At 41.6% G+C, this 24,806-nt stretch overlaps 2 protein-coding genes across 6 annotated transcripts; one reads left to right on the top strand and one right to left on the bottom strand.

Moving 5' to 3' along the window:
• The first annotated feature begins 3,969 nt into the window (after positions 1-3,969).
• GUN4 (protein GENOMES UNCOUPLED 4) lies at positions 3,970-5,508 on the top strand. The gene has a single exon (XM_078591053.1). The coding sequence runs from the start codon at positions 4,040-4,042 to the stop codon at positions 4,796-4,798; it is 759 nt and encodes a 252-aa protein (XP_078447179.1). The 5' UTR covers positions 3,970-4,039; the 3' UTR covers positions 4,799-5,508.
• Positions 5,509-9,344: 3,836 nt separating this feature from the next.
• On the bottom strand, positions 9,345-23,406 carry ATSAC1 (Phosphoinositide phosphatase family protein). Of its 5 annotated transcripts, none has more exons than XM_078591141.1 (16): positions 23,300-23,406; positions 23,007-23,211; positions 22,762-22,927; positions 22,321-22,543; positions 21,431-21,507; positions 18,086-18,273; positions 17,910-18,007; positions 17,240-17,373; positions 17,022-17,156; positions 16,568-16,937; positions 16,304-16,425; positions 16,051-16,164; positions 15,745-15,954; positions 15,022-15,210; positions 10,717-10,828; positions 9,345-9,881 (listed from the first exon to the last, which is right to left on the bottom strand). In XM_078591141.1, exons 1-16 carry the CDS (start codon positions 23,390-23,392, stop codon positions 9,624-9,626), a joined length of 2,694 nt encoding a protein of 897 aa, XP_078447267.1. In that variant the 5' UTR covers positions 23,393-23,406; the 3' UTR covers positions 9,345-9,623. The 5 variants fall into 5 exon arrangements, with proteins under 5 accessions (XP_078447267.1, XP_078447268.1, XP_078447269.1 ...); XM_078591142.1 differs by having other exon boundaries at positions 16,889-16,937; XM_078591143.1 differs by lacking the exons at positions 22,321-22,543; positions 22,762-22,927; positions 23,007-23,211; positions 23,300-23,406 and adding an exon at positions 21,133-21,258.
• Between the last annotated feature and the right edge of the window lie 1,400 nt (positions 23,407-24,806).

Genomic DNA, 24,806 nt, shown 5'->3' with positions numbered 1-24,806 from the left:
TCCTCAAGGGAGGGCTATACGTATTTATAAGAAAATGAAGCAATCTACCCTTGACATGAAATTACTAAAGTACCCCTAATGGGCTAAAACTCCTAAGATACCATTAAGGGTAGATGATCGTATCAATACTCCCCACTTCAAAGACCAGCTTGTCCTCAAACGGGTGCCTATGATTAGGTATTGGCAGGTCTGGGCAGTCCTCGGAGCCTTGGGTAGGCCTAGCAGGATCATGGTCAGCTTGTGGCTGATTGTGATCGATCCCCGGTTGACCTGTAGTGAGTCTGCAGCTCACCCATAATGGGAACATAGCTTGCCCGCGGTGGAGGTGTGGCTCGCTCGTGGCCGCTTGGTGGTCTGCATGCCATAGTTGGTAGGAGGCCGGTTGGCGGCTCGCCTGGGATGGGAGCACCACTCCCTGCATCGGTTTGCGGCTGGTCGACTCTTGCTCCGTGTGGCTGGCTCGTGATCCATCTGCGATTGGCTTGCGGTCGATCTCGATTGGCCCGGGGCTCGTCTGCAGCTGGCCCATGGTTTGTTGGTGGTTGTACCTCTGTCCATCTACGGCTGGCCGCAGTTTATCTACGACTGACTACAGTTCATCTTCGGCTGAACCTGCAATCAGTCTGTTGTTAGGCGCAATTCGACCGTGGCTGTCCCACGGCTGACTTACAGAGAGTCTGATGTTGGCTGGCAGACCCGCAAGTGTCGTTGAGCAACTTGTGGGCGGTCCGAGGCCGGCTCGCAGCACGTCTGTGGGCGGCTCGCAAGGGGAATCTGTGGGCAGGTCCAGGGCGGCTCCCAGCGAGTCCCTAGGTATGGCGTGGCGGGTCCACGAGCATCACGTGGCAGATCTGCGGGCGGTTGGCAGGGGCCTACGGTTTGCGCTCGGTGACTCCCTAGACGGTGCGCGACGGGTCCATGGGTGGCACGTGACAGTCCTCCAGCGGCCCTAGCAGGTCTTGGGCCGTCGTGCGGTTGTCCCCTGGCATCGCACGGCAGTTCTCCATGCAATGCACGATGGGTCCGTGGGCATTGTGCGACAGATTTGCGATGGCTCACCGTAGTTCCCCGCATGGCATGTGGCGTGTCACCGGGTGGTGTGGCGGCGATTCCCTGGCCGATGCGCAACGGGTCCGCGGATGTTGCATGGCAGATATCAAGCAGCTCATGGTGGGCCTACAGGTCGGTGTGCGGCGGGCCCCCAGGTCGTGCATAGTGGTGCACAATGGTTTCCCGAGCGGTGTGTGGAGGGTCTGTGGGCTGACCCCCAACTGGTCGTGGGCAGTCTGTGGCTAATCGCGGGCCCTCCGCAACTGCCTCGTGGACGGTCTATGGCTAGACCACTGGTTGTCTGCAGCTGGATGCCAGGGGGTCGCCTTGGGCAGCCCATAGGAATGTTTAGAATACATGTTTAAAGACTATTTACCATTGCACCATGATCTTATCATAATTGACTAAGTCATTGCACATCTTCGAGGACTTCATTATAAACATCATACAACGATAATAATGAAATTGGTTATATAAGCATGCTATCAAGCTTGAAATGATTACATCCATTTTTAGAATAAGTTTTGAATTTTGTGAATTTTAAAGTTTTTTAGGGATCGGAAAGAAAATCATTTTTTAAGTAATCTTGGAGAAGGTCAAAAAAGAAGAGAGGCTGATATGCATCAGGAAATTGCCATGATCCCCTGTAGAGATCTAAGATTAGTTTTTCCTTGCAATATCTTTCTCCATCACATACTTAAGCTATCTTAATACTGCTTTTCTCATCACCATCCATCATCATCTACCATCTATGCCATTATGATCTCATCACATGATCTCATCACATGTTCTCTCCTCCATCGGAATTATAAACCCAAAAACACTATCTTTCTCTACTCCTATTCTCACTCATCTCCCACATCCACCATCTTCCCCTTGCTTCTTCGCCAATCTTACTCCCTAAAGTCCGTTCACATCCTCTTACCTATTTATATTACTATGTACCACCACAACCTAGTAAATACTTAGGATCTCCCCTCTCATCTCACTGTTTCCATTGTTGTGCTACCTCTTACCCTATAGACATCCCTTCTCATCCTACCCAAATCACTATCTATAGATAGTTTGATCCCTAAGATCCATTCCCTGTGGAGACGACTCATCCTCATTCACTAGACAGATTTATTACATGATTATTGGTTTATAGTTTTTATTGATTAAACTCAAATAAACAGTGAAATTATTTTAACCACATTTGAGTATATCAATGATGTAATAATGCTTGGCTTGAGAAACGTATAATATCCATTAGTTACCATGATCAATCCCTCTTTTTTTCTTATTTTCTACATTCCTTATTTCCTGCATTTTAAAATACACAAAAATTCATCCATTATTATTAATTAATCTAATCATCTACAATCTTTGTGTTCTTAGTTAATTAATTTATTATGCTTACATCCCTTAGGTTACATTCTTGAAATAAAAGTGCAATGATTTTTCGTTTATCGATTCCCCATTTTCCTCTTCCTCGATATGTAAAACAATTCATGCACCATTACTTTTCTACAAAATATATCAAGAAATCAATTTGATACCCATTTGTACAATCAAACAACCTTAGGGGATAGAAATGGTATATAGTCCTCGAAACACCACGATATCAGTTGTGCATGAACTTCATGTTTTTTTCCATAATACAAACTTATAATTCTTCATCTGTGCAAGTCTATGGGATGACTTAGGATGTTGTTAATCATCAAACCCTAATGGATAATTCAAGTTACAAATGTGTGGTTGATTTTTGTGGAAATATGACTTATCTAATGTTTCCACTACCATGGCTAGGGATTTAACTGCATTCACATATTTTATAGGAAATATATGTGGCTTCCAATCTAATAACATTAAAATTTTCATATTTGATTCATGTTAAAGTCACTTTCCCCAGTCATAAAATCTACTTCCAGAGACCAGTTATAATTCTAAGCCTAGGTAAGCTCTAATGCCACTTTTAGTTTAAGTCGCTAAGGTATGATCGAAGAAGGGTGAATCAAATTTAATAAATCTGATTAGCTCTGATCTTTTTCACTAAGTAAGATATAGTCTACCTCTCTAGGGAACTAGATAGAAAGTAGGGTAAATAAGATATATTCTACATATCAAGCCCACAATGATGTTTGGGGTTATTCAGCCCTAGCAAAGTTTATAAGAATGTCTCCTAAGAAAAACACATGGAAGGAGGAATAAAAAAGATGACAAAAAAATAAAATTTTAGTGAAGCTCTGTCCTCCTCAGCCCTCAAAGTCTTCTATGAAATGACAATGCTAGACCTCCTTTGACTCAACCCCCCAAGCCTTCCCTTACTAAGCCCCCAAAGCCTTCGCTTAGTTGACCCCAAAGACAAGAAGGATTCTCTTAACTATATATATATGTATATATATATATATATATATATTTTTTTTTAAGTTAATCCAAACATTCACCGATATCCAGATTGTTTAATCTAGAGATTTATTCAAAGATATTCAATAATGAATAATCTACAATCATAGTTCAAAGGAAAATATTCTGAATATTCAACAAGTATTAAAAGATTATTCAATATGCCAGACTTTAACCCATTTCCAGACTCTGTTTCTATACCTATATATCTCCCTCCATTTCTATACATATACCTATCTCTCCATATATATATCTCTCTCTCCCTCTGTTTCTGTACCTAATTATCTCTCTCTCTATATATATATATCCCTCTGTTTCTATAGCTATCTCTATCTCTCTCTCTCTCCGTATATATATATTTATGTATTTTCTAACTAAAGATACAACAGAGTCCACGTCTCTCTTCCCCTCCGTGCTCACTTCCACGCCATAATCTGACAACCCAGGGAAATCTACCCCCACCAGCAACCAGCCAATCACAGCCCCACCTCCGGATTATCCCCTCTCTCCCCTCCACTCCCCCCCCCCTTCTCTCTCTTCTCTCTTCTCTCTTCCCCACCTACCACAGACAGAGAGAGAGAGAGAGAGCTCCAAGCTCCCAGCCATGGCGACGACGGCTCCCCTCCACCCTCTCCGCGCCCCCCGCCAAACCCACCTCCGCTTCCTCCCCTTCTCCTCTCCCCCCTCCTCCTCCCTCTCCTTCTCTTCTCCTCGCCGCTCCTTCTCCCTTCTCTCCGCCTCTCTCTCCCCCCCTTCTTCCTCCTCCTCCTCTCCCTCTTCCTCTTCTTCCTCTCTCTCCACCCCTTCTCTCTCCCTCCTCGCCGACCTCCTCTCCGCCGGCGACTTCCTCCGCGCCGACGACTGCACCCGCCGCCTGCTCATCCTCCTCGCCGGCGACCAAGCCCAGAAGCGCGGCTACGTCTTCTTCTCCGAAGTGCAGTTCATCTCCGCCGACGACCTCCGCGCCATCGACCGCCTCTGGGCCGACCACAGCGCCGGCCGCTTCGGCTACGCCGCGCAGCGCCGCGCGTGGGAGAAGGCCCGCCGAGACTTCACCCGCTTCTTCGTCAAGGTGGGTTGGATGAAGAAGCTCGACACCGACGTCGAACAGTACAACTATCGCGCCTTTCCTGAGGACTTTCTCTGGGGGCCTGCGGAAGAAGCGCCTGAAGGGCATCTCCCTCTTACGAACGCTTTGAGGGGGACTCAGCTGTTGTTCAATATTCTCACACACCCCGCCTTCGACGACGCGCTCGGGGAGCAGTTCTTCGTGCCAGAGGTCGCCAAGGCGGAGGCGGAGACCCCGGATAAGGCTAAGTCCGCCGGGGTTCGCCGCCTCTTCAGGACGGATTATTCGTTTTGAGAGGTTTATCTGTTTCTTGAGGAGAGGGTGGATAGTTTGCATGTTTCTTGGGGAAAAGGTGGATAATTTGTCTGTTTCTTCAGGGGAGGATGGATGGTTTATCTGTTTCTTGAGGAGAGGATGGATAGTTTTATCTTTTTCTTCAGGAAAGGATGGATAGTTTATCTGTTTATTGAGGAGAGGATGGATGGTTTATCTGTTTCTTGAGGAGAGGATGGATAGTTCATTAGTTTGTCTGTCTCTTGAGGAAAGGATGGATAATTTATGTGTTTCTTGAGGAAAGCATCAATAGTTTATCTGTTTCTTGGGGAAAGGATGGATGGTTTATCTGTTTCTTCAGGAAAGGATGGATGGTTTATCTGTTTCTTGAGGAAAGGATGGATGGTTTGTCTGTTTCTTCAGGAAAGGATGGATGGTTTATCTGTTTCTTGAGGAAAGGATGGATGGTTTGTCTGTTTCTTCAGGAAAGGATGGATGGTTTATCTGTTTCTTGAGGAAAGGATGGATGGTTTGTCTGTTCTTGAGGACTCTTTCATCGTATTCTTCTCCTTTTTCTTTTTGTAACTTGGAATTTTTAGGTTTTGGGAGTGGGGGGAGGAATAAGATGGGTCTGCTGTCGTGTCCTCTCATGATACTCTTGTAATGGTGCAAGATATTGTTGCCCTCTTATGGATTCTGAGTAATAAATATTGTGGTATACTATTTTTCAATCTTTGTTACTCCTTTTGAGAGTCTTATCTGTTATTGAGAAGAGGGTGGATAGACTGCATGCACTCTTTCATCTATTCTGTTTCTTTCTTTATTGTAACTTGGAGTCTTTTGGTTTTGGGAGTTGGGGGAGAAAGAAGATGGGTTCACCCATCCTTTAATCTCTAGCTTCTCTTGTAACAAAGCAACATATTGTTGCCCTCTTATGAATTCTGAGTAATAAATATTGGCATATACTGTATTTCATCTTTGTTGCTTCCCATGCATGCATTACTCCTTTTGAGCCAGCTCCTTCGATAGTTTATATGTTCTAGGGAAGCAGTTCTTTGTGCACGAGGCCGCCAAGGCGCTGCTGGAGAGCCTGGATAAGGCCAAGTCCACCGGGGTTCGCTACCTCTTTAGGATGGATAATTTTGAGAGTTTTACCTGTTATTGAGGAAAGGATGGATAGACTGCATGCACTCTTTCGTCTATTCTTTCTCTTTTTCTTTCTTTTTGTAACTTGAATTTTTTAGGTTTTGGGAGTTGAGGGAGGAAGAAGATGGGTCTGCAATCCTGTCCCCACATGATACTCCTGAAACAGATAAAACTCTCCTGTGGATATTGTTGCGCTCCTATGGATTTTTACTAAGTATTGACATAAGCTATTTTCCATTTCTATTGTGTCCCTTGTATGCATCTCCATTCCTTGTGAGATTGATATGGCGGAATGATGATGATAATAAATCACGAACATGATCTGCCGGGCGAAGGAGGATGTGCGCCATGCTTGTGGTTGAGTGGATAAATCTTGAGGCTACACACTTAAGCAGCTCAATACATTTCACACAAACATCCAATGAATCTATGCCGAAGTGATTTGATTGAATATTTTGTAGGTGTCACTTTGATTCCATTATCCATCCTCTACTGCAGGAATCTTTTGTGTGTCATCCAAATCAAGGCCACACACTCAACCCCCTAGACAGATGGCAAACCCAAGGACAGTCTCCCACCGCTACAATGAATTGCCCACGGAAGATCTAGAAATTAGGAATACAAGACCCATTTTAAGGTCCAAGAGAGAGCTCCAATGAATACCCCATCAGAAGTTTGCATTTTGATTCACCTTTTGCGTGGCCCTACTGTCCTCGTCAACGTCTGAGACCAATGAGGACATGCAAGAGGCAACAAAGGTTAATACAATCATGTACTTTAAATCTCACCATTCAATCTTCCTTAAGAACATCAGATGGCCAAGATTATATCTATATAATTTAGATAGGGGCTTCTAACTAGGCCGGCTTGAGGCCCAATCATGTTTTACTCCTTTTTTTCTAAAGATCGGGGTCCGAATCCTTCTTTCCCTTGTCGGCCCAGCTTGGTGCGGAGCTAAAACAAAGAAGTCTTAATCCCATATTGAAAAAAATATGAAATAAAACTTCGATGTAAATGTTAAGCCATGATGTAATTGAATAAAAAGACTACCTACTCCTCCTGTGCAGGATCCCACATTGCCTCTATCACTTCCTCTTGAAATAGTGGGCCTTTAAGCACATTTTTTGCCTTCCTTGTGCTGCTATTATACTTTATGTTGACGCTGCTTGCGTGCCGGCACTTGTCAGCCGCTGTCTGGCTTGAGCACTCTATGCCTGCCTGACTACATGACTTAAAAGGAAAGGATGCCTCTTGGGGCATCTGAGAATGATTGAAATCTTATGAAGGGAAAATCCGACATACAAGTTCATGTCACACACAGTTAGGTTTCTCAAACTGTGAATCTGTATTTTTATATATAGTATTGATAGAGTAGTTAGATTTTGTGTATTACAGATAGAATAACAAGATAGATTTGTAAGAGTCACAAGTGTCTTATGTTTGCATCCCATCCAAACTTTATGCTACTACTATGGGTGAGGAGAATTGATTGGTATTTTTATATATAGTATTGATAGAGTAGTTTGATAGATTGTGTATTATAGATAGAATAACAAGATAGATTTGTAAGAGTCACAAGTGTCTTATGTTTGCGTCCCGTCCAAACTTTATGCTACTACTATGGGTGAGCAGAATTTATTAATATTTACATTAGGGGTGAGTTTACAAGGGAAGATTTTTTATTCATTCCGATATGGGTTCAACAATACCATAGGCTCCCAGAGATCGATGCAGAACCCTCAAGCCCTACCTAAGTTTGTCAAGACCTTATTGAATCAGGAGAAAAAAACCGACCGAAGCAGACTAAAGATGCTTTACGATTCCCTTAATTTATTATAAAAATATACTGTTGATTCATTTGTAGCATCACATAATAAAAAATCTTACATTATTGCCACTTCTAGATTCATGCCTCAGAACTGATTAACATGATAACTGTTTTAACAAATCAAGTTCTTTTAATAAATCAGGTAATATGCCAAGTTTGATATCCCAGAACTTATCCGCTCATGCAAAAAAATCAACGAATAAAATTTAATAACTCGATGCAATGTTTCTTTGGTGACTACATTGTTGTACCGATTGCCTCTTGTACACCAAATCCAACATGAGATATGTATCCATTTGATAAAATACAAAAAGCAAACGAGTGTACCCAAAACATTGTCGGTAAAATGCTGTCAGTGAATTTATAAGCGAGAAATTTTCAAATGCAAAGGTTTGTTTTCTTTTGTTAGAATTGCAATCTGGAAGAACAAACCTCCTAATAGTTTTCGACAAAAAAATTCACTAACATGTAAAAGTGCATCCAACCTCCTAATAGTTCTAATCTTAGTTCCAGTATTTTAGCAAAAAATTAAATTCGTGAATGCCATATTATAATTATTCTATTCGTCACATTTTCTTTGGTTTGAAATTACTTGAATAGGACTTAATTATAGAAATATATTGACAATGCTGGCTCATGACTTGATCGATGTTAAAATCCTCAACTGCAGTCAGATTTTCGTGGAGCCTCAAATCTGAGCAAGTTAAAGTCTCAACAAAAAATTAAATTACAAGTAAAGATACACCTTCCACTTTGTGTGAAAATATTTCATGTGATTGAAAGCCAAAGATCATCATAAAAATATTAGCACAGTCATAAGAGCTCGTATGAAAATTTTAACAACCATATTTCAATGTATGTGTTTTTCAATAAATGGAAAATCTATCAGTGAGCATTCATGCAGACACTATTGGATCTGAAATGTTCACTAGTACTGATCAAATATCAGTGGGACATGAATGTCAGAGAATAAGATAGTCTTGACTAGAACATTCCTAAGTTTTGTGAAATGAACTCAATTGGAATGCAAACAAAATCATGATTGAATTTTATAGAGCACTTAAGAGGGATAAGAGTGTAACTGCAGTTGATGTTGGAAAAAAATGAACGTCAAGTAGCATTTTTTATCGATGGCCGCTTCAACACATGCATCTAAAACTAGGAAATTAATGATATAGATCAAGTTATTAGGGTTTAGTATTTATTACAAAACTAGATTCCAGAAAGAAAAAGAAAACTGTGGAACCTCGTATACTAATGATCTGGCAGGCATTGACAAATTCATCAAAATACTGAATTTTGTCATGGCCTTTAACATCGCCATCCATGAGCCGCTAGGAAGAATGGTGACGACAGTGATCATGAAAATTACAACAGATGGATGATGATGGCCATGACAATGATGTCTCTTGGAAACCCTATGACGATGATGATTACAGTTTTTCAACAAATGACGAATGACAGCGACTGTTAAGATGATGGCTCTTGGAATCCATATGACCATGATGGAGACATTTCATCATCATCATTATGCATTGTCATTGTTGATGATGATGATGGTGATGATGATGATACTCAAACTTGGAACACATATAGAAGAAAATACCCTAAAACAATAGCAACAATGGTTAAAAAAAAACATACGAAGAGTCGATTTAGCTCCAGATATTACCATCCTCACCTGGAGATCTATTCCAACAATTACTGAAGCGGTTATCTGCCAGATAATCCGAGAGCTTTCGTACAAATATCTCTTTAGTTGTGGTGGTTGTCACCCAGGCCGAGAAGCCGAACTCACATTGAGTTGAACAAGATGCACATCATGTACAAAATGATCCAAGAATCTCCGACTATTATTATACCAAAACGAGCTCATAATTCAGCTACTTGACCTGGTAGCTTATCATATCCGATGAGCCATCTTGTCAGCTGGCTCGGGTCATCAACGGGTATATCCTTACAGCTGGGGAGGACTCCAAGATTAGTTCCGGCTAGGCAGTACTCATCTAGAGCTGCTTCCATTTGCTCTTCAGTTCGCATGTCGTCGTAATTTTCTAGTTCCATGTTCAAAGCATGGAGATAATGCTGTTCTTGTTCAATGTCACAAGAAAAATGATTCATAGCCGTGCCCTGCACAGATTATGCAAACTTCAGAACACCAGCATTTTACAAAGAATCTCAAAAAGATGATTACATTTTATCGAAATCAAAGGGAGATAATAGAGAGCAGAAATGAGAGAGAAGAGAGGGCGGCAAATTATCAATCTTGGAATAGAACGATGGATAGGAGGTCAGCTGAAAAGTTATCAATCTATATTTTAACCTCTGTCCGGCATTTATGCGTAATAATTTCCAAATGTAAAATGATACTGGTCTGAATTACAATTGTGAGCTAATTGGTCATCCAGTTACGAAAATAATATGAGAGATAACGACTTTTATATAATTTGTTTTCAGTTTTACTATGCCTATTAAAGGGGAATGAAAATATGTACTACATTAGTTTAGCATTTCTCTCTCGCATCTTCCCAATTCATCGGGCACAGGGTACCTCCTGCAGTCTCTCTTTTCTCCCTGGCATTTCTCTCTAACTCTCCTAGTTTCACTTCCTATCTCTCTCTCCACTCCTCTCTTTGGAGTTATATATGAAGTTAAGCATTTTTTTGAAAGATAAAAAATCACAAAGTTCGCTTATCCCTTTAGAGGGATAGGAAAACTAAAGACAAATTATGTAAAGGCCCTAACTCTATCAAAGTCCACATTAGACCAACACAACAGACACAAGTCTGGATTAATTTGTCTGTACCAAACAGCTCAGTGACCTAATTAGGTCAACTGATAATCCCTAATGATTAGAAAGGTCCGATTCTCAATTTGATTCTTCAGTGTCATGATAATATCAGAAGTGTCAATGAGAAGAAAAGATACACATCTACAAAAACTAAACACTCCAAAGGACCCTCACCTGACAAATCTCCGAATAGTGCTTGTATGCCTCACTGGTTTCATCTTTTGAATAAAGCAGCCGACCCCCATACCATTTAATGTCATCAACAGGAAAAACTGTTTGCTGGTACCTGGAAAAAAAAATTATTAGCATCTCTTCTTCTAAGAGATAAATTCAGCCCTGAGATAGATTTATTTGCGCCACTGGCATGAAGCAGGCAATAATACAATCCCATGGAAACAATATTCACACAGAACAATAAAAGTTAAACAAGAAATCTGGTAATCATCAAATAGAAATTCGAAAAAATAATAAGTATGAATCAAATACTATTATGGGACTCATTCTTAGGTCAGGAGGTTTGTAATTTTCTCATCCCCATCGGATAAAAAAATGTGTCGTAAAATAGAACGTCACATATGCGAGGTTCTCTCCTAAGGATCTAAAACAGCATTGTCTCCTTTGGCTGGGTGTAAGTTCCCCCAAAGTATGCGGCATTCCTGCACAAGGCCTGCATGCTAACTGTGGGGACATGCCCGTGTGCTGGACCACGATTTGGAGACTGAGTCCTTTAGTGCGACGCCACAATACGCGCTACGGGCGGCGACGCCTGACCCCCATCTTTTAGGTCATCGCCCTTATGGTGCGCATGCCTGTTGGCACTCAAGCGTGGCAGATCAGGGAAGACCTGTATGTGCTGGGCGTGCGGGTGACCGAGGGTGTGCACGCGGGCATTAAGCTCCACGTGTGTGTGTGGGATGTGCAGGCTGGGCAGCAGTGTCGCGGCGCTGCACGCGGAGTCGTGCAGGTAAGCGGCGTGGCTGCACGCGCCGTGTGCATCGCGTGTGCGGGGCACGGGGCGGAAGACCTTCCGCCAGGAGAATAAGGCATTGGCACACAGCGAGCGCCGAGACGGCGCGAGCGCTTGGCGCCCCCGCGGGTAGTGCTGGGCGTGCCGCGTCTAGCCTGAGGCGCCAAGCATGGCAGCGTCAGAGCGGATCGCGTGCGATAGGTGTCAGAGCGAGTGTTGGCGGCATGTGGAGCGTCAAGGCAGGAATGGGCGGCAGATGACCTGGCACCATGCCCACGAGCGCGCGGCGCCTGGCCCGGGGCACACATGTAGCGACGAGGCTGGCGGCCGCGTTCACGGAGTGGCGGGCCTCAAGATGCAAGAACGACACTACCAAGGCGTGAGGTGCCTCGTCTCGTTACTTCGGTATCATCCCTTGTCTTCCTCCTTTATTGTCCAAGACTACGATGTAACCTCATTACGATATTAATGCAATGATCCTATTCCCTGATGGGGCTGCGTCCCCACCCTCTCCTCTAACCTCTTCTATGCGTACTTAAGCTATTGCGAAGGCTTCTGCTGCAAGAGATCAAGACTGCCCGGTGTTCTGCTCCAAGCATTGAGGCCAGCACGCGCCAAATTCGAGCGTTGCTCCTAGCTCAGAATTGACCGCGTGACATTGGGTCTCTCCATTCATTCCTAGTTCTGTTTTCCCCCTTCTAGATTCATCCCTGGTTGTCTCCCTCTAACCCTCTTCGTTATCTCTCTTTCTTGAGCCTATCACGAAGATTAAAGTAAAAAGTATAGTATCTTGAATCGAGCTTTTGTTACAAATTGGAGGACAATGAACTATATTGAGGTCCCTCTAATGGTGAACCTCATTACCGTTATCAGAGCCAGCAGCTGCACCACCCATAGGCCCCTGAACATGAAAAGGGTATCCAGCAAACTCCTGTGCCCCAATCGCACAAGACCCATCCTGTTGTCAAAGGGGAGGGTATTTTATCTGCCCCAAGGATTGAAGAGAAGCTTGATATCTGTGCTACCCAACTGCAATTTCTGATGGATCAAATGCAGTCCTGTACATAAACAGTTTCAGCCCACCTTTCCCTGTTCATGGCAGGACATCCACTTTTTCTAGCTGCTCCTGCACTACCCCATGCAGCAGGGGCCTTCACACCACTGGTCACCCACATAGTAGTGTACTCCAATGATGAATGTATCGTCCATCTCATTGGTCCTGTTGCATATCACCTTGACCTTCCACCTATGGTCTGTAAGAATGGTATGTGTCACCTGAGAAGATTACTGTTTTTTGACTCTCTTTGGATGACCTACAAGTCTTGACCCATTGGTGTGGCGTTCCTGACTGTCAGCCTCAACATGTAATTATTTCATGTTTTTACTCCTCGCCCTTATGTTTATAAGAATTGGACACATAACCCTGTAGGGTTATCGTGTAATAACCATATAATGGGAGAAAATGTAAAACTTCATACAGAAGTTGTTACCTAAACAAAAATATGATTTCCCTTTTTTTGAAAACTTCCCCCTGTCGCTGACAGGTGTGCTCCAGGAAGCAGCATCAGAGAGGACTCATCCGCCACAGAACATGGCCTAGAAAATTGCCATCACACATCCCTGTAATCTCATTGAACTGGTATCCACCCTCCATCACCAATGCCATACATGAACACATCTGCAAACCGTGGCAGACAAACAGGACCAAGTGTGCAACATATCCAAGAAGCCCAGCCCAAAACGAACCTCTTCCCAGGAAGGGGGCAAGAGCCCTGTCATCCTTTGACTGCGCCTAACTCTCTCCCTCTCCCCTTTTCTATCCAAACCTATCATCTTTCTTTCAGCATTGACGGATCCCTCTCTCATAAGGATTTACAATGGCATTGAATCCTCTGGAAGAAGTCTCTACTCTTGCTTCACCTCCAGAAGTCTCCCTCAACACCCTTTGCTATCTCCCTATCAAGATCCTATTGGGAACATTTGGAAAGACACTCGTAGTATCTTGAATTGATTTTTTGCAACAAATTAGAGTAAAAGGGAGTAGGCAGAGAGCCCTGTATCCGTGAGATTCATCAGATCATCACTGAAAAGGAAATCATTGCTAGACCTAGGGTTAGCCAACAATGATAAATGTTTAATCTTCATCATCATCCCCAAATTTTTTTGTCTATTTCTGGTATGATATGGAAGCCGAGTCACAGACATGCTACATATGATGATGACGATTTATCATCGCCATAATCATGAACGAATCAAAACTCTAGTTAGGGATCTGACTGTTAGGAGGGGAAATAGAGAGGGAGAGGGATGGAGATGAATGGAAGGAAGGTGACATCAACTAAAGGAAAAGGTTCCCAGATGTTGGTGTTTAGACAGAGACAACCCTATTCCTGGCTCCTTCCTCAGTCCTTTTCCCCTCGTCATCCTCCTCTCTTAATGGAAAATATGGAAAGAAGAGTATATGAATAAGGGGGTCTGCCCTCTTGTTTCCTCTTCTTAGATTAATCACAAGAGGGGTTTTGAGCTTCCAGGTGCCCTTTATGAAGTTAGGCTTCTTGGAAGCAGAACATTCTCATTTTTTAGATGGAAAACATAAAATAGACACAATCATCCATTGTTTAGACTACCGCAATGTAGACAACAAAGTAACTCTAAGGTTTATCAAGGTCAGGGCTTCATCAAGCATATGCAGATCATAAACCATACTTATCTCTAAAACTAACCACATATATTTTCAATTTACTTTATTTCTGTACCCAATTTTTTCTGTCTTTAGCTTTGCGTCCTTCCCTTTCGATAATCAGGTAAAGCTGAAACCCAACAAATCACCATGTAACACTTATTTAAGCCCATTGATTTGACTCAAATGTTGTCTATCCTTTTTTGCTTCTCAATGCCTGTCTCTCTAAACATAAACCATTAATTCTTGTGACTTGGGTTCTACATCCTGTATCCAGTCCAGTCCACACCCTTGTAGGTGAGACAGAATGCACACTAAGTCCCACAAGGCGTCCTGGGATGCAGGTCATGACGGACCTGATGGATCAGCGGAGAGCCTGGTCGGTCTTGATCAGATGGCAGAGGTTGCATCACATGCCCTGAGTATTGGAAGACCTGATCAATAAGTCCAGTTTTCCATCCTGGATCACTGGATATGTATTGGGGTGTGCCTCATCCTTGCCCCTCTTCTTGTTCCCATCTGTTAAGAGATGAACAATAAGAGCAGCACGACGGCCTTTGCTACAGGCCATAGTCTTCCTTCGGGAAGATATTGTGACCTATGAGGCATACGAAGACATGAATTTCAAACCGGAGCATATTAAAGAAATTTTTCCCCCAAAAAATAAGCTGCCTCAAGTATCACAGTGTTAACAAAAGACCATAAAAGGTGGTGAGGTATACATAATTTCCTGAAACTTCAATTAATGTTTCCTTTAAGGAGATTAGTGTGAGATCAATTAAATTAAGATGGAGTTTTATATTCTTCAATGTAGAGTTCATAAAGGACATACCTTTCAGAAGCTTCCTCGTCAGTGATCTCTGTAGAAGAGAGGAACTCCAGATCAAGGAATTCTTTAAAGTTGATTGTGAATTTTGACTGGCTCGTTTCAGACTTAGGTGCAGCCACTGTAGCATTAGATCCACTATCCCCATCTTTTTTTTGCCCAAAGAGCCAGTTGGGTGTTTTTAGCTGTATCTCACTGCAAATATTACCCTCTATCAAGTCAAATATGATGCCTAACATAAACTGATGCAAGCTACTGAACACTAATGCTCGAAGCTAATGTTTTCAAATTTAAGCAAACAGGAAACAATCATAAGGAGGTGAAATATGTGCACAAAATGTATCTAATTATTGTGTAACATATCTCATAAATAAGGAAAAGAAGCAAGAGCCAAATCAAGGTAAAAAGTGAAAGACAGAAAAACATTGTGGGGCCTTCACAACAAAATTTCCTTATTTGGTAGTCTGTAGGGTAAAAGAAGTTCTAAGCGTGAACACAGATCCACTTAATATAAAATAACATTTATTTTAAAATATCTATATATAAATTAAGGGTGTACTATGTTAGAAATTTATTGTATCATTAACTCTTCTTAGAAATTTATTGTATCATGAGTAGGATATGCATTGTGTTAGCTGAAACAAAATCGAAATCTCGTGGTCACTAGATATAAGCTGGTAATAATAAAGATATGGATTCGAATAATATAAGAAAGCATAGGGACATTACGCTGCATCTGCTGCCATTCCAAAATTTCCGACAGTGCCCGACGATCTAAAAGAAGGCTCAGCAGAAAGCCTAACATTCTTTATAGAGCCACAAGTGGCCTCAATCAACTTATCAAAAACTGTTAACTTCATCCGATGAAAATCTCTCTTGCAAGCAGGAGCAGGAGTGAGGGTCTGTCCAACCCCATCAAATGTGATATCACCATGTGAGCTACAAAAACGAAGAAAATTACATGATAACTTTAATAAATGACATATAGATGCAGCATAGTTGATACAGAAATGTGACTGAAAATTGAGTGACGACCTTGTGGTTTCAGACAATGGCTCATCTCCGATACCATAAACATGAAGATAATAGTCAGAATCTAGTTCCCAGAGTGCAGGTTTTCCTTCTTGGGGCTGGAAGTAACCCAAAAATCTAACGTAAAAAACACACAAGAATTAAAGTAAAGTGGCACCATAAATGGCAGGCTTATCTCTTCAACAAATGAATATAACCAAATTTTAATATTAAAAAGAATCTGATGTCACAAACAGGACTGAGGAAAAGGTAGTACAGGTTCATTGCATCTTGTTTTTCACCATCTGTGTATGTATTACTGTAATATCTCTTGATTGACTTCAAGAACTCACGGGACTGTGTTGTAGCTTTCCATTTGCCTTGTCTCTCAGGGAAAACCTATTAAAATATCCCAAATAATGAACATAATAAATCAAACAAATATTATCTGATATTTGATGTTAGATTATGAAATTTTGTATATAAAACTGAAACAGATGAGAATTAAAAAATTAGTCGGCCAAATTCTAGGAGACCAAACTGTGTTATGTGCAGCAGAGCCACCATATTGATGAGCCAACGCATCCCCCATGCTCTGATACATGTCCATTAGAGCAGCTGCAACGCTACAATCATGATCTAATTTGGGTGCATCAGACAGCCCTAATGCATGAAGTTGACGACCTAAAGCTTCTAATCCACAAGCATACTGGGCAACATTTGTACGGTCTAAGCAATCAATGCAATTAGTGCGTAATACTCCATTTTGGAAACAAGGACCGAAGAATGCTGGCTGTTGATACTGCGGCCGAGTTGGATCATTTGAACTGACACTATCAAATATTTCACTGCTACATACTACCTTGGAGAAGTCACTTGAAATACCCCTGAGATCGCTAAGAGATGTTTCTCTGCATGAAAAAATCAACAAAGTACATGAAAATAGAGAAAAACTGAAATGAATAACGGTAAACCAATGAGTTGCACTTGTTTACCTTCCAATACTGGTTCTACTAAGTTGAGTTGACCTCCTTTTTAAGCTGGTTTGTTTCCCACTCAAGTAGAACCCAGTCAAATCAAGTGCTTCACTTGCTACGACACTGAGAACCCCCAAGACATTGGCTGACTTACTATGCAAAAACATGAAAAAAGATAGTGAGCGGAAACTGAAAATATGATCATATAATGGTTAATAACAGACAAAAGTACTCACCTCTTAGCAAATTTATGAAAGTCCCAGTGAATAAACTTCAATCTTTTGTCCTCTGGAAGAATCTGATTAAGATATCCAACGGCATGAGCAAACTCACGTCGCAACATCATCTCACGAGGCCTTTTCTCCACAGTCTACACAGAGAAACATAAAACTACCAACAATAAATAGATAGAGAGAAGATGAATAGTACTTCATTGTTTGAATTACAAGAAACATATAAATTTGGAAGAAAGTCAACACAGAGACATGCGGCTGAAATCACATAGATTCAGATGCCAACTGATGGCAACATTATTTCTCTGCTGATTATCTTCTAATGTTGTTTATCCTCTTACTCATCAGTTATTCTTTAATACTCTTAAGCTAGTATTTTATGCTTTTATTTTATGACTTTCGTAATGGCTGGATCTGAAATACCAATGGATCAGATCCTATTTTATCTTTATTTATTTTATCTTTAATACTCTTTTTTCCTTCTTGTCCACATATGTGTCTGCCAAGAAAACAACTACTGTTACGTATCAAAGAATAAAGTAACAGAAGTCAGAGAAACCAAAGCTATTCCATTTTCATTTATGCTCCACTTAATTTATCAGTTTAGAAAGTTCAACCAGATGGAGGGTAGCTCAAAATAAACTTTATGTACATTAAGAAAATTGTTTGGTACCTTAATTAGGTTTAGCACTATAATTGGGTTGCCGTATCTCTTCACCAAGTCTTCAAAGTGTAACTTAGTTGCTTCATATGTTGGATCATACCTTTGAACTGGAAGAAGACACCGATGAATATGATCAGTGACTTTCACGTGTATAATTTATAATAGAGGATATCAAATGAGTGAACCTATGATATCAGGTTTAGGACTAAGTCGTGAAGCTTCTTGGGACCAGAATAGTGGTATGGAGCCACGCATTTGAATAAATGAAGTCATCCTTCCTTTATATGTCCCAGCCTCTTCATCAAGGACAATTTGTTCAGTCTCAACATCGTTAGCAACACATCCTCGATCATTCACTCCCCTCTTAAGATACCTGCAAATCAGAGAGACATGAAAATCATACGGATACGCTGAATGATGCAACTAAAATGAAATATACGACCAAAAAAATTTATCAAATTGAAAGAAATTTGCTTCTAGCTCTTACCACTATTCTTTTATGTGTGTGTATATATATATAACAATTGGTCGGCCCTATGTAACACTCCTAATGGCCATGGACCAAGAACTGGTCAAAACAGCCAGGCAATCTTTCATATAAATAGCTGCATTGAGAGCAAGAGGGGACTATATCGAGGGTAGGTCTTGGAATCAGAGGCCAAATGGGGGCCAGAGATTTGTTGAGGAGCTACCTGATGTAGAGGCTACAGGAGGACAATGCATCGAGACTGATGTTACCAGAAATCCCGAGTAGGAAATAGATATGGGGTAATGGGCGCAAACTGAAGTAATCTCATCTATGCTGGGACATGGTTAAATGGGAAGTTAGAAACAAGAAGGTGAGACTTGTGGGCTGAGCCTCTCTCAGGCGTATTTTGTGTGAAGAGATCATTGACCATGACCCAAGTACTATTCTTGATTATATCATTATCCAAATTGACTTGCATCAGTTTTTCTGCAGAGAGAAGATATACAACGCGAGGATAAAGTGTACAAGCAAACAGGTGATGCATGTAGAAAGTTTCTGGGCAGTGAAAAATACAGCTGAAAATTGATTTTTTTTTCTGGCCATTCATTTTCTCATTTGAGTTGTGAATAGAGAGCAGTCATTGATAAACAACATTACACCTGCACTTCTCATCAGTTTTTGGATTGATTTTGGAGCCAGATTAGTGTTACTGTCACTCATCCTCTCCTGACCACTGGTTTTGACAGTGAAATTAATTATTTACTGTCTTTATGTCTTCATTTTTAACATTGTACTTCTGAAAGTTGTAAGCACGCCCTGATGGGATTTGACCTATATCTGATACTCATAATAATGCCTATAAAAGGGGAAACCCTACTGAGATCATATAAGTTATGATTTATCACGTGTCAATCACGTGATACATTAAGTGAGCCAAACTAGCCATTGTATCTCATTCTCTGTATATATGCTTCTGCTCATGCAATAGTGTTATGCCTTTTCTCTCATAGTATCCTAAGAGAACGCTTCTGCCTCTACTGTTCTCTGCCTCTTCTATGTAATAGTGTGAAGCTCTGATTCGCCATTCTAGCACAATTGATAAACTAGAATAACTAAATAATTATAATTCTTTCTCTAAGTTTCTCCTTTGATTCTCCCCGATTCGGGGGGATTATGGCTCCACAAGAATGGCATGTTATTTGACCTATCTTAAACCAGGTCGTATTCCATAACTTCCCTGATTTTTAAAGAACGATACCTCTACCTACAGAAAATGCATCTCTAAGGTCAAATAAAAAAGAAGATACCACAGGCTACTCACATTTCCAGTTCATCCACCACAGATAATGCCGCTGATGGCCAGAAGAAGAGTATACCTCAGACATTCCAGATAATTGTTAAGAAGTTGAGATTCAATGCCTTGTTCTTTGATAGAGAAGCCACATTTATTGTTTGAGACTGCATATATTCTCTTAAAAATAATCGGCTCAAGTCATCAGTCACGTATTGGTCACCTTTCTCCTGAGCAAGACTAACCTTATGCCCTGAGGATCTATTATAATCAAGTCAAATCATCTGTAAATATAAGGTCATGGCCAAGTCATTAGCAACTTCTGCAGGGCACTTGGTTGACTTTTAGTTTGGGAACATAGACATGGGCAAACATGAGAAGAGAGGGTAGTATGATGGAGCCACAACGAGATACACTGAGATAGTTCCCTGAAGCAGTAGATACCTACATGAGAAACTGATGCAGAGTCCATAATGGTGCTACAGTTCAACATTTTGGCTAAATCCTTTTCCCCCAACTGCTCAAATGTGATCTAAAGATGACTTAGAATGCCAGGACTGGTATGAGGCAGGCAGGTGTTCTTGATTGGTCTCTACGAGTTGGCTGGTAACAAAATATCTCTGGCTGCGAGGAGGGGCCATCTGTCGAATTTTAAGCACCTACCTTTTCAGTACACTTACTGTCGAAAATGGTCCCAAAGTCTGTCTTGGTGACAGAATTCAATTTTGACACATGGGCTCCCCAGCTGAGACTGTATAAGACTTTCTAACTATGTGGCAGACAGACTTGTCACTGTGTTGTTTTAATATTCTTCATAAGCTTCCTCCCAGGTCTCAATAGTACAGTTAAAGAGCAGGAACTCAAGACACTCACTGAGCTCAATACTTTTCCAGATTCATTACAAGAGATTACTCAACTCTGCCAGCCATTGATCATAAGAGGGATCCAAAGAAGGTTGGAATCATGCCTTAAATGCTCTATCTGCATCCCCTTGAGTATAGTTGGACATACTAGCAACATTGAAAGAGATGTCACTAGTAAAACAGTACTGGGAGAAAATTGGCAGGAGGTGATAGTACTGACAGTCGTTTGAGGATTTAAGGCCAACAGAACAAAAAGGAGTCAGGCGTGAGACCATTAGGAATGAGAGCAAATCAAATATGAAGTTTTAAACAGGTGTCTAGGCCACTCATAATGAAGAAAACCACTGAATTAGATCAGGATTGAAAGACAAGAGAAACGGCCAGACCTTGTAGCCCTAATAGCATGAAAAAAAAGACGTGCCTAGCTTAAATCAGGGAATTAACAGTATAGAGAGGAAAGGTTTTGAGAGAAAGCCTTAAAAATCTCTTTCTAAATCAAAGGACAGCGATGATACTGCTACCATGGTACCTTAGAACCAAGAGCAATTCAGCAAAGCATAAGTTAGAAGAGAGGGGGCCGGGAAAGAGAGGATAAGTTAGAAATATAACCCCAGGAAAAGTACCAAAGTGAGATGGAAAAGGGCATGCATGTATCAAACAGTCGAACGTAAAAATTATCAATCAGGAGCCCTAGAGAGATCTTCCTTCAACAATACCAGAAATGCTCTCCAAAACCTAGAACAGTAGGAAAGGGACAAGAAGGAAAAAATAAAACCTCATTAACTGTGAGCACATAAGGAGTACTATGGGCTATCAGATAGAGCCAATAGCAGATACACAATAAAATACATGAAACACGGGATGTCTCAGCCAACAAAAACAGTCTCAAGAGATTTCTCAACCACACCTTGTTCCAGCAAAATGTCGCGAACGCCTGGAGATGAGAACTATGCTGAATTCTCGCCCAAATATTGATAACCTAACCTATTACCAAATAAACAGTTGCTTTAAAGTCAAAGTAAACATGAATTTGTTTCATTTTTCATAACAAAAAAGTAAAACTGGATAAGAGTATAAGTTTGAGGTGATTTTTATTTATTCATTAAGAGGATATATCATATAATACACGGACCAATGGCCGATTTTTTCTGTGGCCCCATCGTGTGAGGGGATAAATGTTAAGCGCCATGATAGAGGGAATGCTTCTGGATTGTATGGGTTTTTTGGGAGAGCCACATGATCTTTCTAATTCCCATTTCTGGAATTGTTTTAACTATTTCAGAGAAGTTTGTTGCATAGTTCTCTTCTAATTTCTATAATCACTGTCCTAAATCTCCTGACACCTATGTTTTAGAGCTATGGGGACCAATCTTGATGATTACCTCAAGAGCCAATAGAGGAAGATATGACTGCAGATCAACTTCATGTTGTCAACTCGGAAGCCAAATTAAACGATTGGATAATAATAATGATGCAAAAACCCCCTCTGTATGGATCAAGAAAGTCACGGAAGTCATCTTAATATCATTTCAAGCTTCAGTTTCACAGCACAAAATGGCCACCGGTTCGGATAGCCTAGAATTACTACCACAAGAGTCCAACTATAGGCAATCACCAGTTTGGAAGGCCCAGCACCATGAGATTTAAAAGGGTGTTGAAAAGTCAAACTGTTACAATCCACAGAGTATCTCGTTACATCAATAACTTAAACAGAACATGTCAAAAGGATGAATTTATATCTTAGTAGTGATCGGTAAAAAAAAATCATATGAACTAACGTATAGACTATAGACTTGCCTGGTTAAAGTATCCATGAACTAACGCAACCGTCCAGTGGGGATTATTACATCTTGAACGAATTGGTTGAGTGAGAAAAGTGTTCCAGACGAAGATGTTATCATACGGCATGCTTTCCTCACCAACTGCCTGAACATTCTTCTGTAGGCTTCTCATGATTGGATATGTATAACTATAGAAGAAGTCTTTTGTAAGATCAACACTGGACAGTAGCTTCTTGTACCTGAGGTAGAGAGCAAATTATTTTCAGATACCTATTGTTCTGTCCTTAATATAACACGTTTTGTTTGGAGAGAAATAAGAACTGAGAAACGACCCACCAAGAAATACTAGTATTTACATCAATTCCAACAGATTACGAAGTAAAAAAGAGAATAATAAAAAGATATCATAAATTTGAAAGCAGAAGACCGAAAAGATAAGAGGAAACGAAGAGTTTACCTTAGCTCTGTCTTCGAGTTCGCCACATCTGACTGTACAGTCGAGTGGGGAATGGTGATCATCTGGCTTTCTTCGATGCCATATATTGCACGCCCGCATACTGAACCTATCTGGCGTCTCTTCGTAATGACAATCAAGTAATAGGACTCTAAGAATCTTATGCATCCTGAACAAAAAAATTAAGGATTTGATTTGATTTCAAGAATTTCGCGACTGATCGAATTCATCCGAAAACAAAACATGACCTGCAATGCCGTACACCTTTGCAACGAAGTTAAGACCACCCGTCGACCGATTTCCCTCGCCAATTCGCTGAAGAAGACTCTTAGTTTCTTGCTGCGAGTACACAACGGGATCCTCGCTGATGTTCAGCTCGGAAGGCTCCGACCGATCGATCTTCAGCACGCGGAAGAATCGCCTATCTATATCCGATCCGATAAGATACAATCTCTGAAAATCAAACGTCATTCTCCCTCCGGAGCCCGAAAAAATCAAGAATTCGAATCGCAGAACAGAATCAAAGGCAGAAATCGCTCACCGATCTGGTTTCGTAGAGGCGGAATTTCTCCAGAGAGCTGGCATCGAGCTCCTCTTCCTGTTCCCCTTCGTAGGGAAGGTTCACCTTCGCCATTACCCAAGAAAACCGTTCTGTTCTTTATTTATAGGTTTGCTTTTCCAACCACCTTTTTATACTTTGAACAGTGACTTTCCCACCGATGACGATTACATCTCGTCATCGTCATCCGAAAATATGTTAGTATAGTGCATATAGTGCACGAAATAACCGTCCAGTCTGCACAGTTGGACGAAAACTGGGATGGAAATTCGTCTCGAGATGAACCGATGGGACGGTTTTCGTCCACTCGGATGAAAAAACCGTTCCGTCCGCGTCCCTACACTGATTTAAGATGTCGGACGGGATGATCTTCGTCCCATCCCGTCCATCGTCCACGTCCCGAACAATCCAAAACTACACTAGTGCAAGAACACAGACGGGACGGTTTTTTCATCCTGGGACAAAAAAACTATCCCGTTCGCAAGGTTGTACGAAAACCGGGACAGAAATTCGTCCCGAGACGAACGGACGGGATGGCTTTCGTCCACTCGGACAAAAAACTGTCCCATCTGGAGGTCTCGGACGAAAAAAACCATCCGCCCGTGTTCCTGCACTGATTCCGGACGTCTGATGGGACGATCTTCATCTCGTCCCGTCCATCGTCCACGTCCCGGACGATCCGGAACTATAGGTCAAATATCATTCCATCTTACGTCTCAACTTGTAGAAGTTTGTCTAAATCGTCCCATCCTAAATATTTTCATCCACATCACGTCCCATCCAAAAACCGTCCCGTTCAAGCCGTTCTCGTCCCGTCCCACATTTGAGACGAAGCAGTGGATTAGGCCACTCATAATTTGACATGTGGCACAACACGTGTCAAATTCCAGCTGGAGCTCTATGGCGAATACTTGACTCCCGCAGGACAGACACAGAAACCGTTCCGTCCACCATCCAAGGTCCAGACAGGACAGTTATTTCGTCCATGGACGAAAAAATCTTCCCCTTTGGAGACCAGCAGACGATTCGTCATCCCGTCAATTGCGTCCAAACTCCTGGATGGAATGCTTGTTTCGTCCACAGACAAAATTACCGTCCCGTCCGTGTTCGTGCACTATACATGTTAGTTGTAATCGTCATTGTCATTTCCCCTTAGACTGGTGCTGATGATGAGATACGACTCTCGTCGTCTATAAAGGATTGGCACTTCCAGACGACGATATCACAACAACAGCGTAATGGTCAATTGGCGTTGACGTTATGCGTATGCGGAGTCCCTAAAATTTGTCGTCTTTCACGTCAACGTCAACCTCGACATCGACGTCACAGAAGAAATAAAGGTCATGACTCGCAGACTCGAGGAAAATTAAGTGTCTTATCATTGAGTCTGAAGAACTTTACAACTGCCCTATATAAACTATATAAACTTGCTGGCAACAGGTCATTGACTATCGTCATAGGCATTGTCTACCATCATCGGAGGATGACG

This window comes from Wolffia australiana, chromosome 20 (genome assembly GCF_029677425.1).
Source record: "Wolffia australiana isolate 7733 chromosome 20, ASM2967742v1".
Taxonomy (NCBI): domain Eukaryota; kingdom Viridiplantae; phylum Streptophyta; class Magnoliopsida; order Alismatales; family Araceae; genus Wolffia; species Wolffia australiana.
This window is presented reverse-complemented; position numbering and strand designations above follow the sequence as displayed.

Bases quoted from the DNA above. Each gene is read 5' to 3' on its own strand.
- GUN4 (XM_078591053.1), top strand. From the start codon at position 4,040: ATGGCGACGACGGCTCCCCTCCACCCTCTCCGCGCCCCCCGCCAAACC.
- ATSAC1 (XM_078591141.1), bottom strand. From the start codon at position 23,392: ATGGCGAAGGTGAACCTTCCCTACGAAGGGGAACAGGAAGAGGAGCTC. The intron at 17,157-17,239 runs GTGAGTACTTTT...GTTTTTGCATAG, and splicing joins TTTCATAAATTTGCTAAGAG to TAAGTCAGCCAATGTCTTGG. The intron at 9,882-10,716 runs GTGAGGGTCCTT...TAATCTGTGCAG, and splicing joins ACTATTCGGAGATTTGTCAG to GGCACGGCTATGAATCATTT.